Raw genomic sequence first — 19988 nt, 5'->3', positions numbered from 1 at the left:
TTTTAGTATTTCCATGAAATATCTCTGTTAAATAAGAATAAAATAAAATAAAAACACTCTCAATTTTTATCAAATCATTTTGACCCGTTGTTTACCTTGACTCGTAGTTTAGCCGAACACAATTCAACATGCCCTACCGTTGGCAAAAGTTCATTATGTTGCAGACTTTTCAAGATTCTTTTTTTTACCAAACAAAGGAAATGCTCTTAATGCACTTAACAAATCATGATGAGATGCGATTTTCACACTTACGTTTATTTATGAACTTTGAATTAAATAAATTAAAAGAACAAAATAAAACACGTGATACGAAAAACAAAAGTTAGGATTGGAAGAAGAGCGTTGATAAACTCTTTAACATTTTTCATGTTTCTGCTACCAAGCGTTTCTAGAAACATGATAGAAACGTTTTTGCTACAAGAAACATGTTTGAAATGTTTAATTAAAAGTCCAAGTATTTCGTGAAAAAGTACTTGGATGTGCTTTATGGAAAAGCACCTAGCAATTCCACGCAGAATATTACCCAACATTCATTGCAAAACAACCATAACGAAAGAAGGATAACTAAACCCTAAACCCTAAACCCTACCATAGACCACTAGGAAAACCCAAAACAAACATAAATTCTTACCGGAAAGTTTGTAACCCTAGATGAACTCCATTGCCGAGAAACTTTGCCGTGGCAAAGTTCGTCCGAATTTTAGCGGACTTTTACATCCACGAGCTGTTTAAAACATGTTGAAGTCTGTGAGGTTAATACATTTCAAGACTGCATGAACTTGAAGTAGTACATAATGTAACTGATCACGAAAAAGAAACAGATACTCCAACTGATGATTTGATAATGTGGTAGGCACTAAACATTCAAGGACATCCAAATCACTACACAGAAGTTACCGTGCACTCGCTTTGTCCGATGGTTCGCTCAAAAGCAGTATAGTTCTCTCAGTAGAAAAGAAAATTGGCAGTAATATGCCACCAGAAACAGCCACACCCACCAACAATTACTACCCTACTGATTGAAGTACAATTGAAGTTACTATTTCTTTTGCAAAACTGAACTAGACTCAATATTTGGTCTTTAAGCTGACTCGGTTCCCTTCTCGGTGGTTTCACTTGCATCCTGTTCCTCAGATGGAGGTACTTCCTGCTCTACCTTGGCAGGCCCTGGACCAGCCGATACCTTTACCATTGACGGCCGCAAAAGCCTGTCACCGAGCTTAAACCCCTTGCGAAATTCATCAATTATAATACCTTCTTCGTATTCTGAAGAGTCCTCACGCATGATTGCTTCATGCAACTGTTCAAGAAAATTGCACGTTTCAAGGTTAGAAATTGCATAAATTCTTTTTGCCTTATACATTTAAAGACTGCATACTGAGTGTGACATCAAACGATCACAGCATTTAACGATTCAGTAACTTTGATGTTACATGTTCAATCTACTAATGCAAAATAGGCCACATGTAGTTTTCACTCTCATGAACTCACCAAATTGGCTCGATTCAATCATGATTTGGTCTGACTTAAAACCGTATCCAGGTCTTCATCAAACCTGAACAAAATCGACTAACTACTTGATAATAATCATCAAGTAACTGATTGAATTTCGAGCCAACTTGGTTTCTTGCCTGCATAAAGCCAACCATAAGACACAAGTCATTTTGTCAACCAACAAAACAGCACAATTCCACACATGAACTTATTGATCACCAAGACATAGTGTTTGTCAGGAAATCATATGCCTTACTGTAATTGTTGCGTCCAGTAAAAGGATTAAATGTGAATTTATGGTTACAAGTATGCAATTCTATTGTCTTTCTCTTCAACAACTACTTATAACTAAAGTGGATTCTTTATTATAGAATATAGACTGAGAAAATAAAGGAAAATGTCCAACGCTGAATGTTTTCCTATGCTAATAAGTCTTTCACCTATGCATAACCATGAAGTTTGAACGACTTACCAATGGATCAAAGGGTTTTCCAACCAACTCAACAGGGACAACACCAAGAGAGTTTAAAATCTCTCCAAACTGTTTATAAATGCTCTGGTAGCTATTGTTGATCTTCTCCTCTCCCTCTACCTCCACCTTAATCTGGCTTTTTGCCCTCTCAAAATTATCCACTACAGGCAACAAACTCTCCACAACTTCCCCTTGAGCATTTGTTACGAGAGAAATGCGTTCCCTTTCTGTCCTTTTCCGGAAATTGTCAAAATCTGCACTTATTCTCAGAATCCGAACCTTTTCTGCTGACAGTTCTTCAGACAAAGAAGCCACCTTCATTTCAAGTCCTATTTTTTCATCTTCAAAAGATTTTAGGAAAGAACCTATTTCAGCGACTTTTGATTCATCATTACTGGCTAAAGCTTCTTTGTATAGTTGGAGTGACGCTGTGATGGTGGAAACAGATTTTTCCTCAGTATCACCTTCACCATCATCAGTCGAACCACTTTCTTCACCATCACTTGTACTATCTTCCACAGGAATTGCACCATCTAAAGAGTCCTGTTCCATAAAACTATTAGAAAAAGAAAGAACAGTAGGGAACTGTAAGCAAATATAGAAAACCAAATGCCTTGAGAAGTGTGGAAAATAGAGACTTCATAATTATACAAGAATTGTAGTACGTGATGCACATATAATCTTTCATCTTTTACACTGTGCCAAAAGTAAGTAATCTGCCAGAAACCTCAGGATGAAAGCTTCGTTTTTAAGAGATATACAAATATACAAATACATATACATATATAGAATATTCTTGGTAACACGACTCACTATGCATAGAGAATCACAGCCCTCATCATCATCCTAGCATCATGTGGATGTCATGCTATATGCCCGAGAACACATGAAAATATTAATAGTGAGAAAAAAAAAAAAATCCTCTTAGTCTTCAAAGCTCACGAGTATAAGGCCTTGTTTGTACACATGATTGGATTGGAATAGATAAGGCACTATTTTGAAGGTATGTTGAAAGAAGAAATGAAAAATTGTGACCAACTTAGAGGTAGGAGAAGGATTACTCATGAAGAAAAGTTATCCATTCCAATCCTCCCCAAAAAGGGAGGATGAGATGGGAGAAGTTTTCTTCATATCTATGTTGGAAATGTGCCCTAAAACCAATCATATGATGATATTTTACGGACATTTCAAACTAATGTAGTTCATTTCAAACTAATGTAGTTTAAATGTAAAGGGCAAAGATTATTGTTTGAGCCGTCTAATATAAATGTTATATGCTTAAACGATAAGTCCAAGGAATATGTGATTGGAAGAATGCGATCTAAAGAAGTTAGATTCATGAGACCATTCTTTCGTTGACACATCCTAAACGTTCCTGATCATAGGATTGTCAATTGGGCATTGACAGTCCGTTAAGATCAGTACGTGCTATGTCTTCTCTCAGGGAGAGTGACTAGTCTCGAGTCATTGGTGTGTGTGACATCAAGACAAGTACGTAGGTGCTCAATAGAGAAATGAGTTACTGAACACGATCAACGAAGAGTTCTCATATTCATGTCACATGAGAACTCATGGTTGGGATAATGCAAATTAGTCTTTTGACCTGAGGCATCACAGTTGTCTTGTGGTTAGATCCTTAATCTTTGATTATGTCAACGTCACTCTATCAGGGTGTCCACGGCATCGTTGGGGTTAAGCCACTTAGCCATGGAGGCAAGTGAATGCGCAACAAGGGATCTCTAACCTTCAAACTGTTTGAGGGAGAATACTCTATGATATGATTTAGAATCTCTGGCCAGAGTATGAATGAGATGTTGGAATGCGTTCCAGATCACATTCAAGGTAATCATATAAGTACAAGATTCACATTGGATAGTAGACATGAATAAACTATCAAACCAAACAATGTGGTCAAGAGTATTGTATTAGAGAAAGACCGTATTGCATTTGTAATCCTAAACTGAATAGGTTCTCCACCTCTTCTGATTAGCTTGGGTAACCATGATATGCTGCTAGGTGTCACTCATGGTTTGTGGAAGCCCTAAAAGTGTATTATCACTAACGGGAGAATTGAAAGTAAGTTTCAATTCACAATCGATTTGAAAGAGTTTGAATCGCCCACTGCCTCGCTAAAAGGAACCTAATGGATCGTACACCGTGTAAGGTAGAGTTTGAAGAAACAACGGAGATGAGTAAAAATAATTAAATGGTTTAATTATTTATCTAAGGCTAGGATTAATTAATATGCTAATTAATCAAACGAATAAGTTCGTTAAAGACCTCGGGTTAGTTTTGGGCCGCAAGGCCCAATGGGATTTGAATGTCAAGTCCATTAACTCAAGTTGTATGACAACTTGAATAAAACAAAGGGCTTGAAAGCCCAATAAACCTATAGGCTAGCCATGTGTAAAAGAATAGGGCTTTTGGTCCATTAGGTCACTTATTTGAAGAGACTATATAAAGGACTTTATAGCCTAAAATTTACTAAGGGTTATTTTTGGGGGAAAGGATGAGAACACAAGCTCTCCTTTCTCTCTAAAATTTTGGCCAATCTAGAGGGGAATAGCTAGCAATCTTACTTCCTCTAGGTCACTCATTTCTTCTACAATATACCTTGGTGTGGAGACTTAGAGGTTCTCAATTTTGGGAACTTGGAGAAACCTTTTCATCCATCCAAATCCATGGATCTAAGATGCAAGGAATGAAGGCCCTCTCTTTGGGTGATTAGCCTTTGCTTATGCAAAGAGGAATCTACAAAGGTATTGATTTCTCAACTCACTTTGTTTTGAGTTGAGTCTTGATTCACCTATCTACTAGGCTTTGAATTTCATGGGTAAATGTTTTGTTTTAAGTGCATACAAGCATGATTCCGCCTTTAATTGTTAATTGCATGCTATTGATGTTGCTTAAATGAACATGTTTTTCACAAATTTTCCTTCAATCTAATCCTCTCTAATTTCCTCACAATCAAAATCATTCTAATCTACTTTCAATATGCCTTGAATTTAGAGAAATTATCCCTTCCAATCCAATCCTTTCAACCAAACGAGCCCTAAGAGTCCAAGATGACTGTGCAATCTTACAAACTGATTTAAAACATGAAAACCATCACTTAAAGAGAATCCATGTGAACTGCGGATTGAAGTAAGGAAAAGCATCAGCCAATGCTCAATCTTTTTCTAATAAACAAGCACAAAGAGCTGAAGGATACACAGTGAATCATCAAACTGAACTGAATGAGTTTTAAAGAAGTAGAATCTAGGAGATGGAAACCGAACTTAGAGTGACAGGCCCTGAAAATTTGAGTATTAACGGTTCTAGGATTGACTTTGTGCTTGAATGATAACTAATACTTTTTCCATTAGACCAAAAAAGTGATACTTTTCCAACTAGTTCTATACATTGTTATAAAAATCCCCGCCTAAGGCCACCTAGGCACCAGGCGGTTAGCCACTGCTCCAATTAATCCCTAGACATTCGAAAATTAAGAAAGGGCGCCTAGACCTGCTTAGGCGCCCGTCTAGGCACCTAGACCCACCCAGGCACCTATTTAGGTCGTGACTCTCACTTGGACAAAAAATAGATAACTTTTATTTTGCATTTTATTTTTTTCAATAAATGGTAAGAGACTTGTTGAATACTTGGATGAACACTCGATATATTCTGGTTCCTCATGTTTTCAATATGTCCTAATACTTTCTAATCTATATGTCATTTTATTTTTCAATTACGTATACCAACACAATTATGTATTTTCAAGTATAAACACACTTTTTTTTTTGTCGAATAAACACACTTATTCATATGATATATATAATATGTTTACTTAAATCGGCCTAGTCTACCTAGGCCCTAGTTCGCCATCAAACTAGCGCCTAGCGTCTTTTAGAATCTTGGTTCTATATATTTCTATATGTTTCTTGTCAGACAAAATCTAGGGTCCAAAATAGCCTTGTTACACATGGAATGCCTTGCGCTATGTCCTTGTTGTCACACAATCCCTTTTTTACAACAACAACAACAACAACAAAGCCTTATCCCATTGAGTGGGGACGCCTATATGAATCCTAGAAAGCCACTGAGCTTGATTTTGAGTCAAGTCTTCTGTTAGCTCCAAGTACTCTTAGGTGCCGCAGCAACCAATACCAAAAAGCACCATACTTTCCAGCTAAAAGTACATAACAAGAAAGACATGATAACACTCTCCCCGAACTCTTAAACAAATACACCAATGTGAACACAAAAGGGATCCCGGCCTCCGCTTTTGGAGTAAATCAAGTGGAGAGGTAAGGGAAATGGGTTAGGATTAATAAGGTCAAGGGTTCAATTCCCTTCCGTTACAAACATCAGAAATCCTAGTGTAATTTGTTCAGTACATTATGAAATAAGCTAAGCCTTCAACTTTCATCACTTGTTCACAAAACATGAGAAATGATTTCCGCACACCGTCTTTCTTCTTCCCTTCACTCTCCTTTGATTTATTCAATCCAAAGGTCAGAAACAAACAAGATATGCAAGGAAGTAAAACGGTGCGCAGAAATCACTTCCCTAAACATTCTCCAATTGGTCATAAATAAATAAATAAAATATAATCTCATGCTAGTTTGCTTTCTAGTTTGCTGATAAACCAAATTCACAAAAAAAATAAGTAAACAATACCTCGACTTCTTCGCCCTCCTGAACTTCCTTCTCCACCGTCTCAGCCGTCTCGGTCTCACCTTGTGAAGCCAAAGGTGCGAACTTGACGAACCGGAGGGATGGCAAGTGAGAAAACCGGAGGGAGCTTACAGTGAGATAAGGCGTGCTGTTGCCGCTGGTTTGATTTAGCCGAAACGAAACGGACGAACGTTTTCTAGAATTGGGCGAGGCGGCGGAGGGCGGCGGTGCAATTGGCGCCGAGAAAGGTGAAGTTCGGAAGACGTTGGCCATTGGAGAGGTTGCGAGAGGGGGCGAGGGATAAGGGGTGGCGATATTGAGTGTGGGTGAAGGGTAATGAAAAGGTTCGAGATCGATTTCCAACCGTCCGGTGGGGTTTTTAGTTGGCTGATCGTACGCTTTGTATTTTTTATTCTTTTTTTCTTTGAGAAATATTTCTCTATTTTCTTTCCTTTTATTTTATTATTTTCATAGTTTTTATTATTTATAAATTTGAATGATAATTAGTAAATTCACATCTTAGACCATCTTCAATGGTTTGCGCTAAAAGCCAAATATTTTAACCGGAAAATTTATCTTTTAGCCCAGAAATTAACTTTTCTACTCCAACTGTTCTAGCCTAAATTTTAGCCAGGGATTATTAAAGAATGAACTTAGGCTATTTTTTTTCTTAAATTAAATTTAAAAAAAAAAATAAATATGTAGACTGTCGTAAATTAATTTTATGAACATTTGAATCTAAAAAAATTTAAATTCCGATAATATTGAAAAATCACTAAATTTTCCACAAAGCAAGCCGTCAACTTTTACCAATTACGACCTCTAATATACTCTCTTACCATGTTGAACAATTTGGAAATGGAAAGAAATGGTAGAAAGATAAATTGGAAGAATTGTAAGAGAAATTTGAGTTTTGTGTGGATGTTTGAATAAATACATAGGTATTTATAGAGTTTTTGAGTGAATTTTGAGTTAAATATTTTTTTTTAATTATTTTAACCGTTAAATTTAAATTTGGGCCGTTAGATTTTTTTTTTACCGTTAGATTTGATTATATTTGATCTCAGCCGTTGGATTCAATGTATTTTAAAATAACATATTTTAAAAAATCAAATTTGAATCTGAACCGTTGGATCAACCAATGGTCCTTGAAAAGCAGTCGTTGGATGGAAAATGTAGCCGTTGGAGGTGGTCTGGGTGGGCTACAACCCGCTGACAGCGGGGCCCACCCTGTCGGGAACGGACTGCATGCGCTCCGCGTGGGGCGCGTTGGCGAGTGAACGGGCCGAGACTGGCCCAAAGGCCAGCGAGTCCAGTCGCGCGGGGGGGGGGTATTTGGCCCAACTTTAACATTTGACATTTAGCCCAATGTTTTAGCATGGGTTGGAGATGGTTTGGGGGGGTAATTTAACATTTAGCCCACCATTGGAGGTGGTAATATAGGTAAGGACATATTTTAAACATACTTTTTTTTTTTTAAACTCATACACGTGCAAACATATTTTCATGTTTAACGCGCATTCAGAAGTGTTTCGTTAAAACTTTTTTTCTTTTTCATAATATGCATAAAGTTTATGTCTTTTATGCTTACAATTAATAAAAAAAAATAAAAGAAAATTGTAAAAATATCTTTTTGACAAAGGTACTAGATAATACACCTATGTAATATTTTTTGATAAAATTTATATTTAAGTTTAGGAAAAAATGGCCAAATTTTTAAAATATTTTTTAAATAAAGTTGCTGAATAATACACCTATGTATTTTTCAAACACATACACGTTGCATATTTTACCAATTATTCTTTTATTTACCAAATAGTGACGTAAATAGTTACCATGGATGCGGAGATAAATGCTTTTACTTATTTGGATATATAACTTATTTGTATAGAAATGTATTGAACAACTAAGGTAGAAGTAGGAATTTGGCCAAACAAAAAAAAAAAGTAGAAGTAAGAATAAATCATGAATTGACATTCGACCGTTAGGGTAACTTTTCAAAAGTCAGCTAGGCCACCATCAAATTTGAAACAAAATAGGCCACATGTGAAAAAAAAAAAAAAAAAAAAAGCAATGAAAGTTGTAGAAGATATTTACCATCATGAATTTGATTTCTCAAGTATAACTAGAGATTAAGGCCGCTCATGTTAAAGAAAGTTTCTAACTCTGTTCTAAAAAATCGTCTCATTCACCATTCAATCTCCAATGACGAAATCATATTAACATTCAACACGTTTATATTTGATTGGCTACTAACACTATTCTAGTATTGCTATATGAAAATACAACCATGATGAAAAACTTCTCACTATTACTAGGCAGATTAATTATTTTTCTTAAAATTATTATTACAAACGTACATACAGCAATTAGAAGGAGAAAATAAGCGTGCGAAAATAAGAACGAAATTGTTGAAGTTTTTTTAATTGAATGCACCTTTATGAGCTGGGTGCGTTTGTTTGAACCTTGATCGTTTATTTACTTGGATATTTATTTATTAATTAATTATTAATCTTTTACAAATGCCAATAAAAATAAAAAAAATTAAAATTTATAAAGGAAAGGCCGCGAGCGCTTGCTGTCCAGTCCTCGAAAGCAGCAGATTCAGATTCCAGAGTTCCGTTCCCCTCTCTCCCAAATTCAAAAAACCCCAACCGAACCAACCCTAAAGCCTTCTCCTTCCTTCCTTCCTTGTTCCTTCTAGAGAGAGAAAGAGAGGGAGGAGAGAGAGAGAGAGAGGAAAGAGAGAGAGGAGGGAGGAGCGCAGTTCAAATCCACCCTCCGATTCCGTTCTTTGTTTTCTTCTGCTTCTTCTGGTTCTAGGGTTTTGATTTTGTTTCAGAAATGGGAAGCAGAAAAGAGGAAGAGCGAAACGAGAAGATTATTCGGGGCCTCATGAAGCTCCCTCCGAATCGGCGATGCATCAACTGTAATGGCCTGGTACTCTTCCCTCTCTCTTGTTTTCTCGAATTTCTTCGGGTTTTTATTTTGTTTTTCGCATGCTGGAGGATTTTATTTAATGTAATTTGGTTTGTACATGCAGGGTCCTCAATACGTCTGCACAAATTTTTGGACTTTCGTTTGCATGACTTGCAGTGGCATACAGTGAGTTTCTTCATAATCGTTTGATCCAATTTCTTGTTTTTAGTGCATAATCTTTGCCTCGTACTGAATGTATTCGTCCTGCTAATTTTGCGTATTGAAAACCGAAAACCTTCCTAATCTGCTATTTTTGACTGAGGGTTTTCTGTTTGGTCAATTGTATCTAAAGTTTGCAACTTCTTTACTATGCTATAATTATTAGTTAGAAATTTGAGGATGTCGAAGAACTCTGCTTGCTGCTATCTGTACAACAATGCCACTAAAATGGATATCGAAGATTGAGATAAAATATGGAATGTTTATATGATTCTAAATGTGTACAAGTTTAGTTGACTACAAAAGTTTCAATTTTTAGACCCATACATGGATATTGTAAGGGAAATTATTGCAAGATAGGATTTTCAGTGTTTATAAATCACAAATGATCTGGTCAACTGTTCAATGTTTTTAACAGGTTTTGGTTACCATGCTTGTTGTTTGACGCTGATCTATAAACGTTGTTATCAGCCTCTGCAATTATAGAGCAAGTTTCACAATGTTGCATATGAGAGAGGTTTTGAGGAAAAAACAAGAAAGTTTTAGGCTACTTAACTATGACTCTTGGAAGTTTAGCTTATTCTACAAGTAAAAAAAAATTCAACTGTGGGGACATGATTTAAAGTGTTAAATAAGACAGACATCCCTAATACCAACTTAATACTTGTCCATATATACTGTTATTATCAAGATCACTTTAGAAACTTTTTGGCATCAAGTTGCATTCCTTATATAACGTCCACAAAATAAACCCGATCGATGTCATTTAAGCAACTATCTCTCTCCCCTCTTTTATTGATGAACATACACAAGACTGTTCTCTTTGGAATGTATTGAAATTAACAGAATGACTGATGGTTTGTACTCACAACAAAAATACAATTGATTGTTTCTGAAGTGGGCCAATTTCTTTTTTACGGTTACCTTAACTATAGGAGATGCATGATACTCATGCAAGTGCAGAAGCTGTCCTGTCTGCCTCCATAATAAATACTTTGGGCTTGGGAATGTGCTGGATTGTTGAGTTCCCTCATTGGGCCATTCACCAAGTGCTGTTGTGCTGTCTAAATGCTCTCTAATAAGGTTGCTAGACCAACTAAACAAGTTCCAAGGATTTGTATTTGTACTTAGGTGCAAGTCAGCCTTTGAATGGATTGGTGTGAAACATACCACTATCCACATCAAATTTAGTTAAATTTTTTTTAAGCTCTTACCTAGCCAAAACATCGCGAACTTCAAATAGCCTGTTTAGTATTTAAGAGTAAACTAGGTTTCTGGGTTGAATTCTTTTGGTTAGTTGCGTAGAATGTGTTATAGGTTCTAAACCATCCGATATCATAACTGAGTAGGGATTTTTCAAATTTTTAGTTTTTCAATTTATCAGTGTATTTCAGGCTTTCAGCTTTGGATGAAGTGAAGATTTCCTCTTCATTTCACTCTTTTGGTTGTAAGCGTCTTTTGAAGATGATTGTATTGAAAGTCCTTTGAAAGATAGATCAACTATAAATTACCTAAGGTGGTACTTTTTTAAAATGATTAGGGGGTAAGCACGAGAGGACAGTAGATAAGGTTTGATTCTTGCATTAGGATGGTATCGCGCATGCCTTTTGTTCTCTTAGTTAATTTTCCTTTTCTTATGTATCAATACTTTTAATGTGCACAGGCAAGCTGTGTGCTTCATTATGAAATCTTGATTGTTAAATTGCCATACTTTTGATTCTGAATAATTGCTCTTTAGATCGAGCTTTTGAAATGGAAATATATTTCTGTGCTCGGATAATTAATTCTTGGAGTTTGGCGCTTATCTTCACCCTTTTTCCAACTGTCAGTACCATTCATGGGAAATGAATCTCCGAACCTTGAGCACATTGACATCTAACGTTCTGTTCAGATGCAGGATTTAGGCTAAATTAGTTAGAAATGCACTACAAAACATTTAGATAAAGGGATTGAAAATGCAATACATGAGCATTAAAAAGCCACTAAACAAAGGATTTTCAAATTACTCCTTCAAAGTAGTCATTTATAAATCCCTCTCAGTGTATTGCATCTAGTCATTGGAAATCCATCTATATGTTTTGTAGCACATCTCTTATTTATGTAGTCTAAACTCATCATCCAAACACAACATAAATGTAGTTTCCTTCAAGTAAACACCGTGGCTCTTCACATATTTTAACAGGCTGTCTTTTCCTGTTTGGTATGTTGTACATATGCTCTATCCACCTTTCCTTTCTTTCCCCTAATAGAATCATACATATTATTTTGTGATATAGTCGGGAATTTACTCATCGTGTGAAGTCAGTATCCATGTCCAAGTTTACTTCACAAGAAGTTGAAGCACTTCAAAATGGTGGTAACCAGGTACATGCTGAATTCTCATTTTCTTTGGAAGAAAATGTTTGCTTGTTTTTATTCTAATGGGTAATTCACTCTTACCAGCGTGCAAGGGAAATTTATTTGAAGGATTGGGACCTTCAAAGGCAACGATTGCTAGATAGCAGGTAATAGAATTGCTACAATGTTCAGCATGCTCATTATTGGGGTGTACACTTATGTCATGTTTTTCTTCTTGCAGTAAGGCTGATAAAATCCGTGAGTTCATAAGAGGTGTATATGTAGATAAGAAATATGCTGGAGGAAGGACCTCTGAAAAGCCTCCAAGAGATATGCAGGTAATAGTATGGATTAAAATATTGATATGGGCAGATATATTGGTAGTTTGGATTTGCAAAAATATCAGTGGTAACATTGATATTTCTGAAAAAAGTAATAGATTTTTGTTAACATAAAATTGTGTACCTGTGCTAAATTGAGGTACATAATTGAGAGAGTGAAAAGGCAAAAGGAGTGCCAATGATAGTATTTACTATATACTACTATGCAAGGCTTTACTTTCTTAATGTGGGTTCTCTCACAATTGATGTATATTATATTGTTATGATATATAAGATTTCACTTAAGGAAATATTTATTTGTAATAATGCGGTAAAATTGACTGTAATTGACTCCAACCTGTCCGATGCTTCTTCGGCCAAATACAATATACAAGTGGGACCTGCACTATGAGCAAGCTGTGCGAAAAACCACTTCTTTTTTCCGGTTTTGCACCAACTTGGGCGAAATGGGGTTCTTCCGGGAAACCATGGATTTTTTAGTTTTCGGCATTGGTTACTGATTGAGCCACTGGAATGGAATGAGATAAGAATCTCTGGAGATCTTTCCTCTCCACTTACTCGTAACTAGCCTTGTCTGGACCTCCACCTCTCTGAGTTCTCGCCCCCTGAGTTGCGTTCTTTGTCTCGTCCATCTGAGGCTGACAGCTAGAGTTTTCATAACTGTCCAGTTCATTTGTTCAGTTCGTATTTGGTTTTATTGAAGAAATTACAAAACAACTAATTGTTTTTTCTCTATTAAGATTCAGAGACATCATGCAGACCATCAAAAGAATGGAATGAATAGGCTGTAACTGTATACACCAATAATCTCCTTATGTTACACTTTAACTTATTTTTTTCTGCAAAGGTTATGGGCCTAATCTGTGCTATTCCTTGTAGACCTATAGAATCCGTGAAGATGAGACAAGACGTGCTAGTTCCTATCATTCATATTCTCAAAGCCCACCTTATGACTATCAGTATGAAGATCGACGGTATGGAAAACAAGCTGCTGCACTTACTAGGAAGCCTGGTTCTGACCGAGGTCGATATGAAGGAAAGATGTCGAGTTTTGTCTACAGTTCTGGCCGTTTAAGTGAGCAAATGTACGAAGACAGGTTTGCGAATGAGGGCTCTGGTTCAAGAGCTTCAGATTTCTCTGTGTCAAGTGGAGGTGATTTGTCTAGATCTGGAGTACAGTCTCCTAATTTTCAGAAGGACACTGGATCCAGCAGCCCCACTTTTGTGCCTTCATGGGATAATCTAAATGAAGACAGACAGCAATCAAAGGATACATTTCCAGAGGCAAATGTCAAGAGAGATGCAGCAGGGATATCCTGTCCACAGGTCTTTTTCTTGTAGAATTGCTTTTAGCGTTCAAAATGATTAGCTGTATCCAAGGTTCCTTTTAAAATTACAGCTGTGTACCTTTTAATATTCTTGTAGGGCGGATATATATATTTCTGTAGCATTGATCTATATCCAGCTAAAATAAATTTAACTGTCCTTGGGGCTTAAAAGGGGAAAATTTAAGATCAGATACATGTAGTCAATGATTTGGGTCATGTTTTCTTCGGATAGGCATTTTTTGATCGCTCAATTAGTTAAGTGTTGGTGTTGGTAAGTTGAGCTCATGCGGATTTATTTCCTCATTTTATTAGTGCTATGTTAATTGGTGTGTGTACCTTAATTCTCTGCTTTTATCTGTATACATATATATGTGCGCTATCCTATCTGGCTAGCATCATTTCTATTTGATAATCATCTTATGCTGCCCTTAGTTTTTCCATCACCTGACATTTGTTGCTTGTTCAGAGAACTACATCCTCAGGAAATTTTGTCTCGTTGGATAGCTATTCCATGTCGCTCAAGTCATTTAATTCAGGCGGTTTAACAAATGCTGTTGAACCTGAACAAGCTACTGTAATCTTCCCGGATAAATCAACTTCTTTTACAGGATCATCTCAGTTTGGAACTAGTGATAATTTGGACCTTTTCAAGGCCTCGACTAAACCAGAAGTCTCGTCTGCAGCTTGTTCCATTGATTTGTTCCAGTTACCAGCAGCATCTTTGTCTCCATCCATAGATTTGTTTCAACCGTCTATATTATCTTCCAATTCATGTATGAATATAGACCAGCCTCAAGTTTTCCAACCTTCCTTAGAGTTATTTGCTGATTTTCCTCAGCAGCAGTCAACTCCAACCTTGGATAAACAAGTAGCCGAGGCTGCCCCTAAAAGTGAAGAATGGGCAACGTTTGATGCACCTCAACCCTCAGCTTCTATTCCAATCACCAAAAATATTACCCTTGACAATGTAGCTTCCAATGGTGGAGGTTCTGTTGGAAATTTTGATGCATTCTCATCATCAAACGCAGGCATGCAATGGCCATCCTTTCAGTACTCTAGTAGTCATGGACCTTTTTCAGATGTTTCTAGTCCATGGAGCAATAGTTTGCACAATGTCACAGATCCCAATACTAGAGGCACCCAGGTAAGCATCATTATGATCAAACTACACCTGCACCAATTACTTATTTGGATCTTCAGGATAATGGTTTTTAAAAGATCATGATGGCTTTCTATGTACTTCACACCCCCTTGAGCTTTTTATTCTTTTTAAATTTCTTTATTATAATGAATATAAAGTTTACTTAAGATAGTGGCATGCCTTGATATGAAATATGTTGTTTTTGAGTAGTCATGGAATGCTTTCGAAGATTCTATTGGCCATCATCCATTGGAGGTCACTAAGAAGGGCAGTGAACCAGGAGTAACAGACAAGCTTTCGTCAGCTGGCGACCGTGATTTTGGATTCAGAATTTCTGAGGTTTCTGCGTCAACCTTGTATTTCTCTCAAATTATTTATTTTCTTCATCTGATTGTATGGAATTTGCTTGCAGGGATCTAATAAAGATGGGATTCGGGGAGCTGTTTCCCAAGGTGAACCGCAGTGATCCTAGTCTGCCTGTACATGCTGTGTTGGGGCAATCATATACTCCACAAGTGCTTCCTCAAATGGTTTTTACTCTTCAATTTCCTTCAGCATCTTTCCTGTGGTTTTCAATGTGCTTAGTTGTATACTAATCTCTTATGTTCCACCCTAAATTACAGGAAGAAATTAAGTCACATGCCACCGACCACAAATCAAATAACCCATTTGATCTTCCTTATGATACAGATCTGGATCAGAACAGTATGGTATGTTTCTGTTAGTTATTGTATCAGGGATTGCCTCTTTTTCCTTTGTTCTTTTGGTGAAATTGTGTTTCTATTATAGTGCATTGTTGCCTATTTCTATCAGCTTTATGTGAGTTTTTGTGTGTTTGTGTGAGAATTTTGAATGTGGAAGCTGATTAAGGGCATGGGTGGAGTTATGGTATTATTTGTTTACCATAACTGTCAACTGTCAAGGATAACCATAGCATGATGCTTGGTTGATAGCGGAAATGAACTGTACTTCCTGTAAAAGTTGTGAATTGATAACTAAAGTCAAATAGTTGATATCAGAACTGTACTTTCTGTGAAAGATGAGTTCTATTAGTGTAATAAACGCTGCAATCTACATATGCCTCTAAGATCCAGTGTGAAAATTAAATATTAGACCATTCTAGTTAGTTGAACTCGTTCAGTCTTATTTAGACTAATTCATGGCTTAAAAGTGTTGCTGAATAAGACACTGGTTGCATTTTTCATTCTCCCCATAATGTAATTTAAATCTCATGGGAAAGTCACAACGGAAGTGGAGTGATTGATAAACTGTAACGAGTTGGTACTAATCAGTGTCTACCATATCATTCTTAGACGGTATCATGTTTCAATTAAATTAAAGAAGGATTTGGAATGGCGTTTTCTAGCAACTAGCATACACGTATACAATTCTTAGATTTCTCGGTTCTAATTTTTTCTTGTATTCTCTTTCAGTTTTTGGACATGAACTCCTTACAAGCCTCTCTCCCAAATGCTCATTTGCAATCCTCTTTCTTCGATGCATCTCAGGCATGGTTTCCGCAAAATCCAGTGTCTGGGATGCCGTATATTCCAGCTGCAGCAGAAGGTAAGCTTTTCAGTGCCAGCAAAATGCTACATTCCCTTCTCTTTTGTTGTTTTGTTCCCGCAACTATCACCAACCAGGGTTGCGTATTTTTAATCCAATGGGTGTTGGACGCATCAATTGGTAGCCAGAGAAAATTGCAGGACCATTGAAATATTTGGCCACAACAATCTTAATATTTTTCATTCAATTCGATTTTGATTTGATGTAGGTGGTTTGACATATATGCCAGGGCATGCACATGGTTCTCAGATTCCGTAAGTTTATCTTCTACTAATTATTTTTTAGCCTCTTCATTATCTTTTAAGACAAAGGTCTAAAATTGCAGACACATTATATTATTCTCATAGGTTTGTGTGGTTACCAACTTCATATGGTAGAGGATCACCAATCCATCACCAAAACCGGATAATAACTAGGTTGACATCTTAAAGGAAAATGGGTAATAACTAGGTGGAGGAAGGACGATTGATGTTGATGAAAGTGGGCCTCTAACACGAGGCAAACCTAGTGTGGGGTCATTGTGGAGTCGAGTGGGACCAAACTACAAGGGGTCCTGTGCTTTTGTGAGAGGTGCCTTATGGGCTATGGATGACGTCGTTGGGGTGTCCCTACCAAAGTTTATAATTGAGTCAAGAAGGAATGCGCAAACGAAAATCATTTCTGATTCATGAATTTACATATGACCAGTTCTGACAGCTTTAAGGAACATGTTCGAACAGGGTTAGTGAGTTTTACTTACAGCACCATGTTTTGAAATATATTGGATGAATACCTGATGTAATTGTTTCAGGTTGTGAATGATGTATCTGATGGACACAATATTCTCTCTCTATTCACTGCTTAGAGTTAGAGATTGCCTTACCAAATAAGTTGAATATCCAGAACTACAGTACGACGAAGCTGGATAGAGTTTAGAAACTCAACTTGGCTGGCGTTGGATGAGAGATTGATGCTCGACGTTGTTGCTGTCATGGATTAATGTGAAGTTGCTTATTTTTGCAGGAATGTTCCAACACAGGAACCTGTCGCATCCATCGGAGGAAATCCTTTTGCATAGGAATATGGGGAGGCCAGAATAGTCTGTGGAATCATTCAGTTGGTAGTGTAACTTCTATATTGAATTTGTACGCCGTCGTTTTAATCCATAGGACAGATTGTTCTCGTGCTATTTATTTGTGGAAATAAACGTTTGCCATGAATATTTTTCAGCCTGTTTGATATGCTTCTTCAAATTCCAGTATGTATTTGTATTGACAGGTACAATGTGTATATATTTTTCTTTCTGTATTTCTTCTACACGTTCACGTGTGCGTTTATTTCTTTCATAAGTCCAATATTAGGGTCCTATTTTCTCCTTCACATGCTCCGTTTAATTATGTTCGTTGTTTTTGCTTAATTTATTCTTTGATAACCGAAAATAAAGGGTTGGAGGACAAGTCCAAGGCAACCCGGAATGAAGCATCTCCTTTATTTTTGTGGAAAAATTCGTAAAATTTAAAAGCATAAGGTCATAATTCATTTAGTATTATGGACTAGTGGAATTTTAGTTCATATATAAGTGAGCATTAAGTTCAATTTTTGCTAAAGGCGAATTTGATCAAGTTTGAACAAAAGAAAAACTATAATCGCTATGTCTAGAAATTTTTTATGGTGTGTGTGTATAGGAAAGAGATCCTCTCCAAATCTCTTCCATCAAGGCAATCAAGTGATTCGGGTTCTTGAAATTTAATCCAACGGATCAAATTTTAAGGGCTTGGATCACATGATCCAGTGGCATTGGTTGAAGAGATTCGGCGAGGATCTCATTCCATATATATATATGGGGTATATTACATTTTACCCCCTCATGTTTGAGGTCGATTTCAATTTCTTACAATATCTTTAAAACATTTCACTTTCATACCTGAAGTACTATTTTATTTCAATATAATAGGTTCGTTACATTTTTCATCCATTAGTTCGTTAAAAGCTGATGTGACTGTCAAATTTATGCCACGTGACAAAAAAATATTTTTTTATGCATTTAAAATATTATAATAATTTACCCTAAAAAAAAAAAAAAAACTTGAAACCATCTTCCCCGATCCTTTCTCCCTCTCCTTCGCTCTTTTCACCTCTCCTCCCATCCAAAAAACCCATCCCTTCCCTACAACCCAAATCCCCCATCCCACCCCACCCCGACCTCTCTGCAACCGCGCCCCCCTCCCCCCCCCCCCCCGAAAAAAAAAATCCCAAAAAACCCAAATTATTTGTATGAAACCTGCAACTAAAAAAAAAAAAAAAATCCACCGGTGCTTGGAAAGAAGGGCCGACATTTCCAAGTTGTCGACGGCGTAGATGGTGATGGTGGTGTGGTCATTATGTCGACGGCAAGGTGGGTGAGGATGAGGTAGTGGTTGAAGGTTGAGAACTAGGGATTTTGGGGTTCGAGAGAGAGAGAGTGAGGAGAGTGGAGGAGGGTCGGCATGTGATGTTGTGCGCTTCGATGAGGGTGGTGAGGAGTGTGAGCGTGAGGGGGATTTTGGGTTGGGGGTGTGCTTGGGTGGGGAGAAGGGGTGGGGAAGACGAGTGTTTAGCCATGGTACAAATGTGGCAGCCACGTCAACACAAATGGGGATCTTTTATTTACCACGTCATCACTTAACGGTTTACTTAACATATTTTCTAACAGATCTATGAAATTGAAATAAAATAGTACTTAAGGTATGAGAGTAAAATGTTTAAAGATATTATACGGATTGAAATCAACCTAGGTAAAAAAAAAAAAAATATATATATATATATATATATAGATATATACGTGTGTGTGTGTACACACACATATCCCTTGAACTAACGCACCACTGGGCCACTCCCTTCCACTTCCGCAACAAAAATTGTCCTCAAAATTTAAGCCATTCCATGAACGCATTGCTATGTATCTCCAATCATTCATGTGAGGAGAGATTATTCGGTACGGTCGGAATACAAGGCGGTGCGTCACATATCATTATATAATTAGAAAAAAAAATTTAAGTGCCTCTAAAGCCTTGAATTGTATAATGGCATACTGTCCCGTGTTCTGGTTACACTGAAAAATCTCTCTCATGTGAAAGAAAAATGAAAATTCTCTCTCATGCTCACTTTCTAAAATCCCTACCTAGACGCTAGGCGGCTAGTCACTGCCCTGATTAATGCCTAGGTGTTTGAAAATTAAGAAAAGACACCCAAACCTGTTGAGGCACTCAGTCTAGGTTGTGACTCACTTAAATAGAAAATAGATAACTTTTATTTTGCATTTTATTTTTTTTCAATAAATTGTAAGAGCTTGTTGATTTTTAAATGAACACACATTATATGTTTGTTCATCATGTTTTCATTATGTTCCAATACTTCATAATATATATGTTATTTTACTTTGTAGTTTATGATGAAATATACATATTTTAAGTATAAACAAAAACTTATTTATACGAGATATAATAGATTTACTTAAATTCGTCTAGTCCGCCTAGGCGGCTAGGCATGGCCCTAAC

The 19988-nt window shown here is 36.8% G+C and overlaps 2 protein-coding genes across 3 annotated transcripts; one reads left to right on the top strand and one right to left on the bottom strand.

The window, feature by feature from the left end:
- Window positions 1–822: 822 nt before the first annotated feature.
- LOC103944335 (protein GrpE) lies at window positions 823–7078 on the bottom strand. Of its 2 annotated transcripts, XM_048576708.1 has the most exons (4): window positions 6626–7078; window positions 1967–2509; window positions 1492–1631; window positions 1158–1300 (listed from the first exon to the last, which is right to left on the bottom strand). In XM_048576708.1, exons 1-3 carry the CDS (start codon window positions 6893–6895, stop codon window positions 1527–1529), a joined length of 918 nt encoding a protein of 305 aa, XP_048432665.1. In that variant the 5' UTR covers window positions 6896–7078; the 3' UTR covers window positions 1158–1300; window positions 1492–1526. The 2 variants fall into 2 exon arrangements, with proteins under 2 accessions (XP_009353046.3, XP_048432665.1); XM_009354771.2 differs by lacking the exon at window positions 1492–1631 and having other exon boundaries at window positions 823–1300; window positions 6626–7070.
- Window positions 7079–9192: 2114 nt separating this feature from the next.
- Window positions 9193–17760, top strand: LOC103944334 (probable ADP-ribosylation factor GTPase-activating protein AGD14). The gene is given in 14 exon segments (XM_009354770.3): window positions 9193–9562; window positions 9666–9727; window positions 12037–12124; window positions 12203–12264; window positions 12339–12435; window positions 13318–13764; window positions 14233–14910; window positions 15118–15246; window positions 15320–15370; window positions 15372–15437; window positions 15531–15617; window positions 16341–16473; window positions 16682–16727; window positions 17476–17760. Coding segments are annotated over 14 exon segments (2097 nt in total). The 5' UTR covers window positions 9193–9466; the 3' UTR covers window positions 17531–17760.
- Window positions 17761–19988: the final 2228 nt, after the last annotated feature.

Source organism: the organism of the source record quoted next, unplaced genomic scaffold (assembly GCF_019419815.1).
Source record: "Pyrus x bretschneideri cultivar Hongxiangsu unplaced genomic scaffold, Pyrus_bretschneideri_v1 Contig9, whole genome shotgun sequence".
Lineage (NCBI taxonomy): Eukaryota > Viridiplantae > Streptophyta > Magnoliopsida > Rosales > Rosaceae > Pyrus > Pyrus x bretschneideri.
The sequence above is the reverse complement of the archived record's forward strand: the minus strand, read 5'-3'. Positions and strand labels throughout refer to the sequence as shown.

Coding starts and splice junctions, on each gene's coding strand:
- LOC103944335 (XM_009354771.2), bottom strand. CDS start 6,895: ATGGCCAACGTCTTCCGAACTTCACCTTTCTCGGCGCCAATTGCACCG. Junction 2,510..6,625: donor AGGAGGGCGAAGAAGTCGAG/GTATTGTTTACT, acceptor TTTATGGAACAG/GACTCTTTAGATGGTGCAAT. Junction 1,301..1,966: donor GAAAACCCTTTGATCCATTG/GTAAGTCGTTCA, acceptor TTTCTTGAACAG/TTGCATGAAGCAATCATGCG.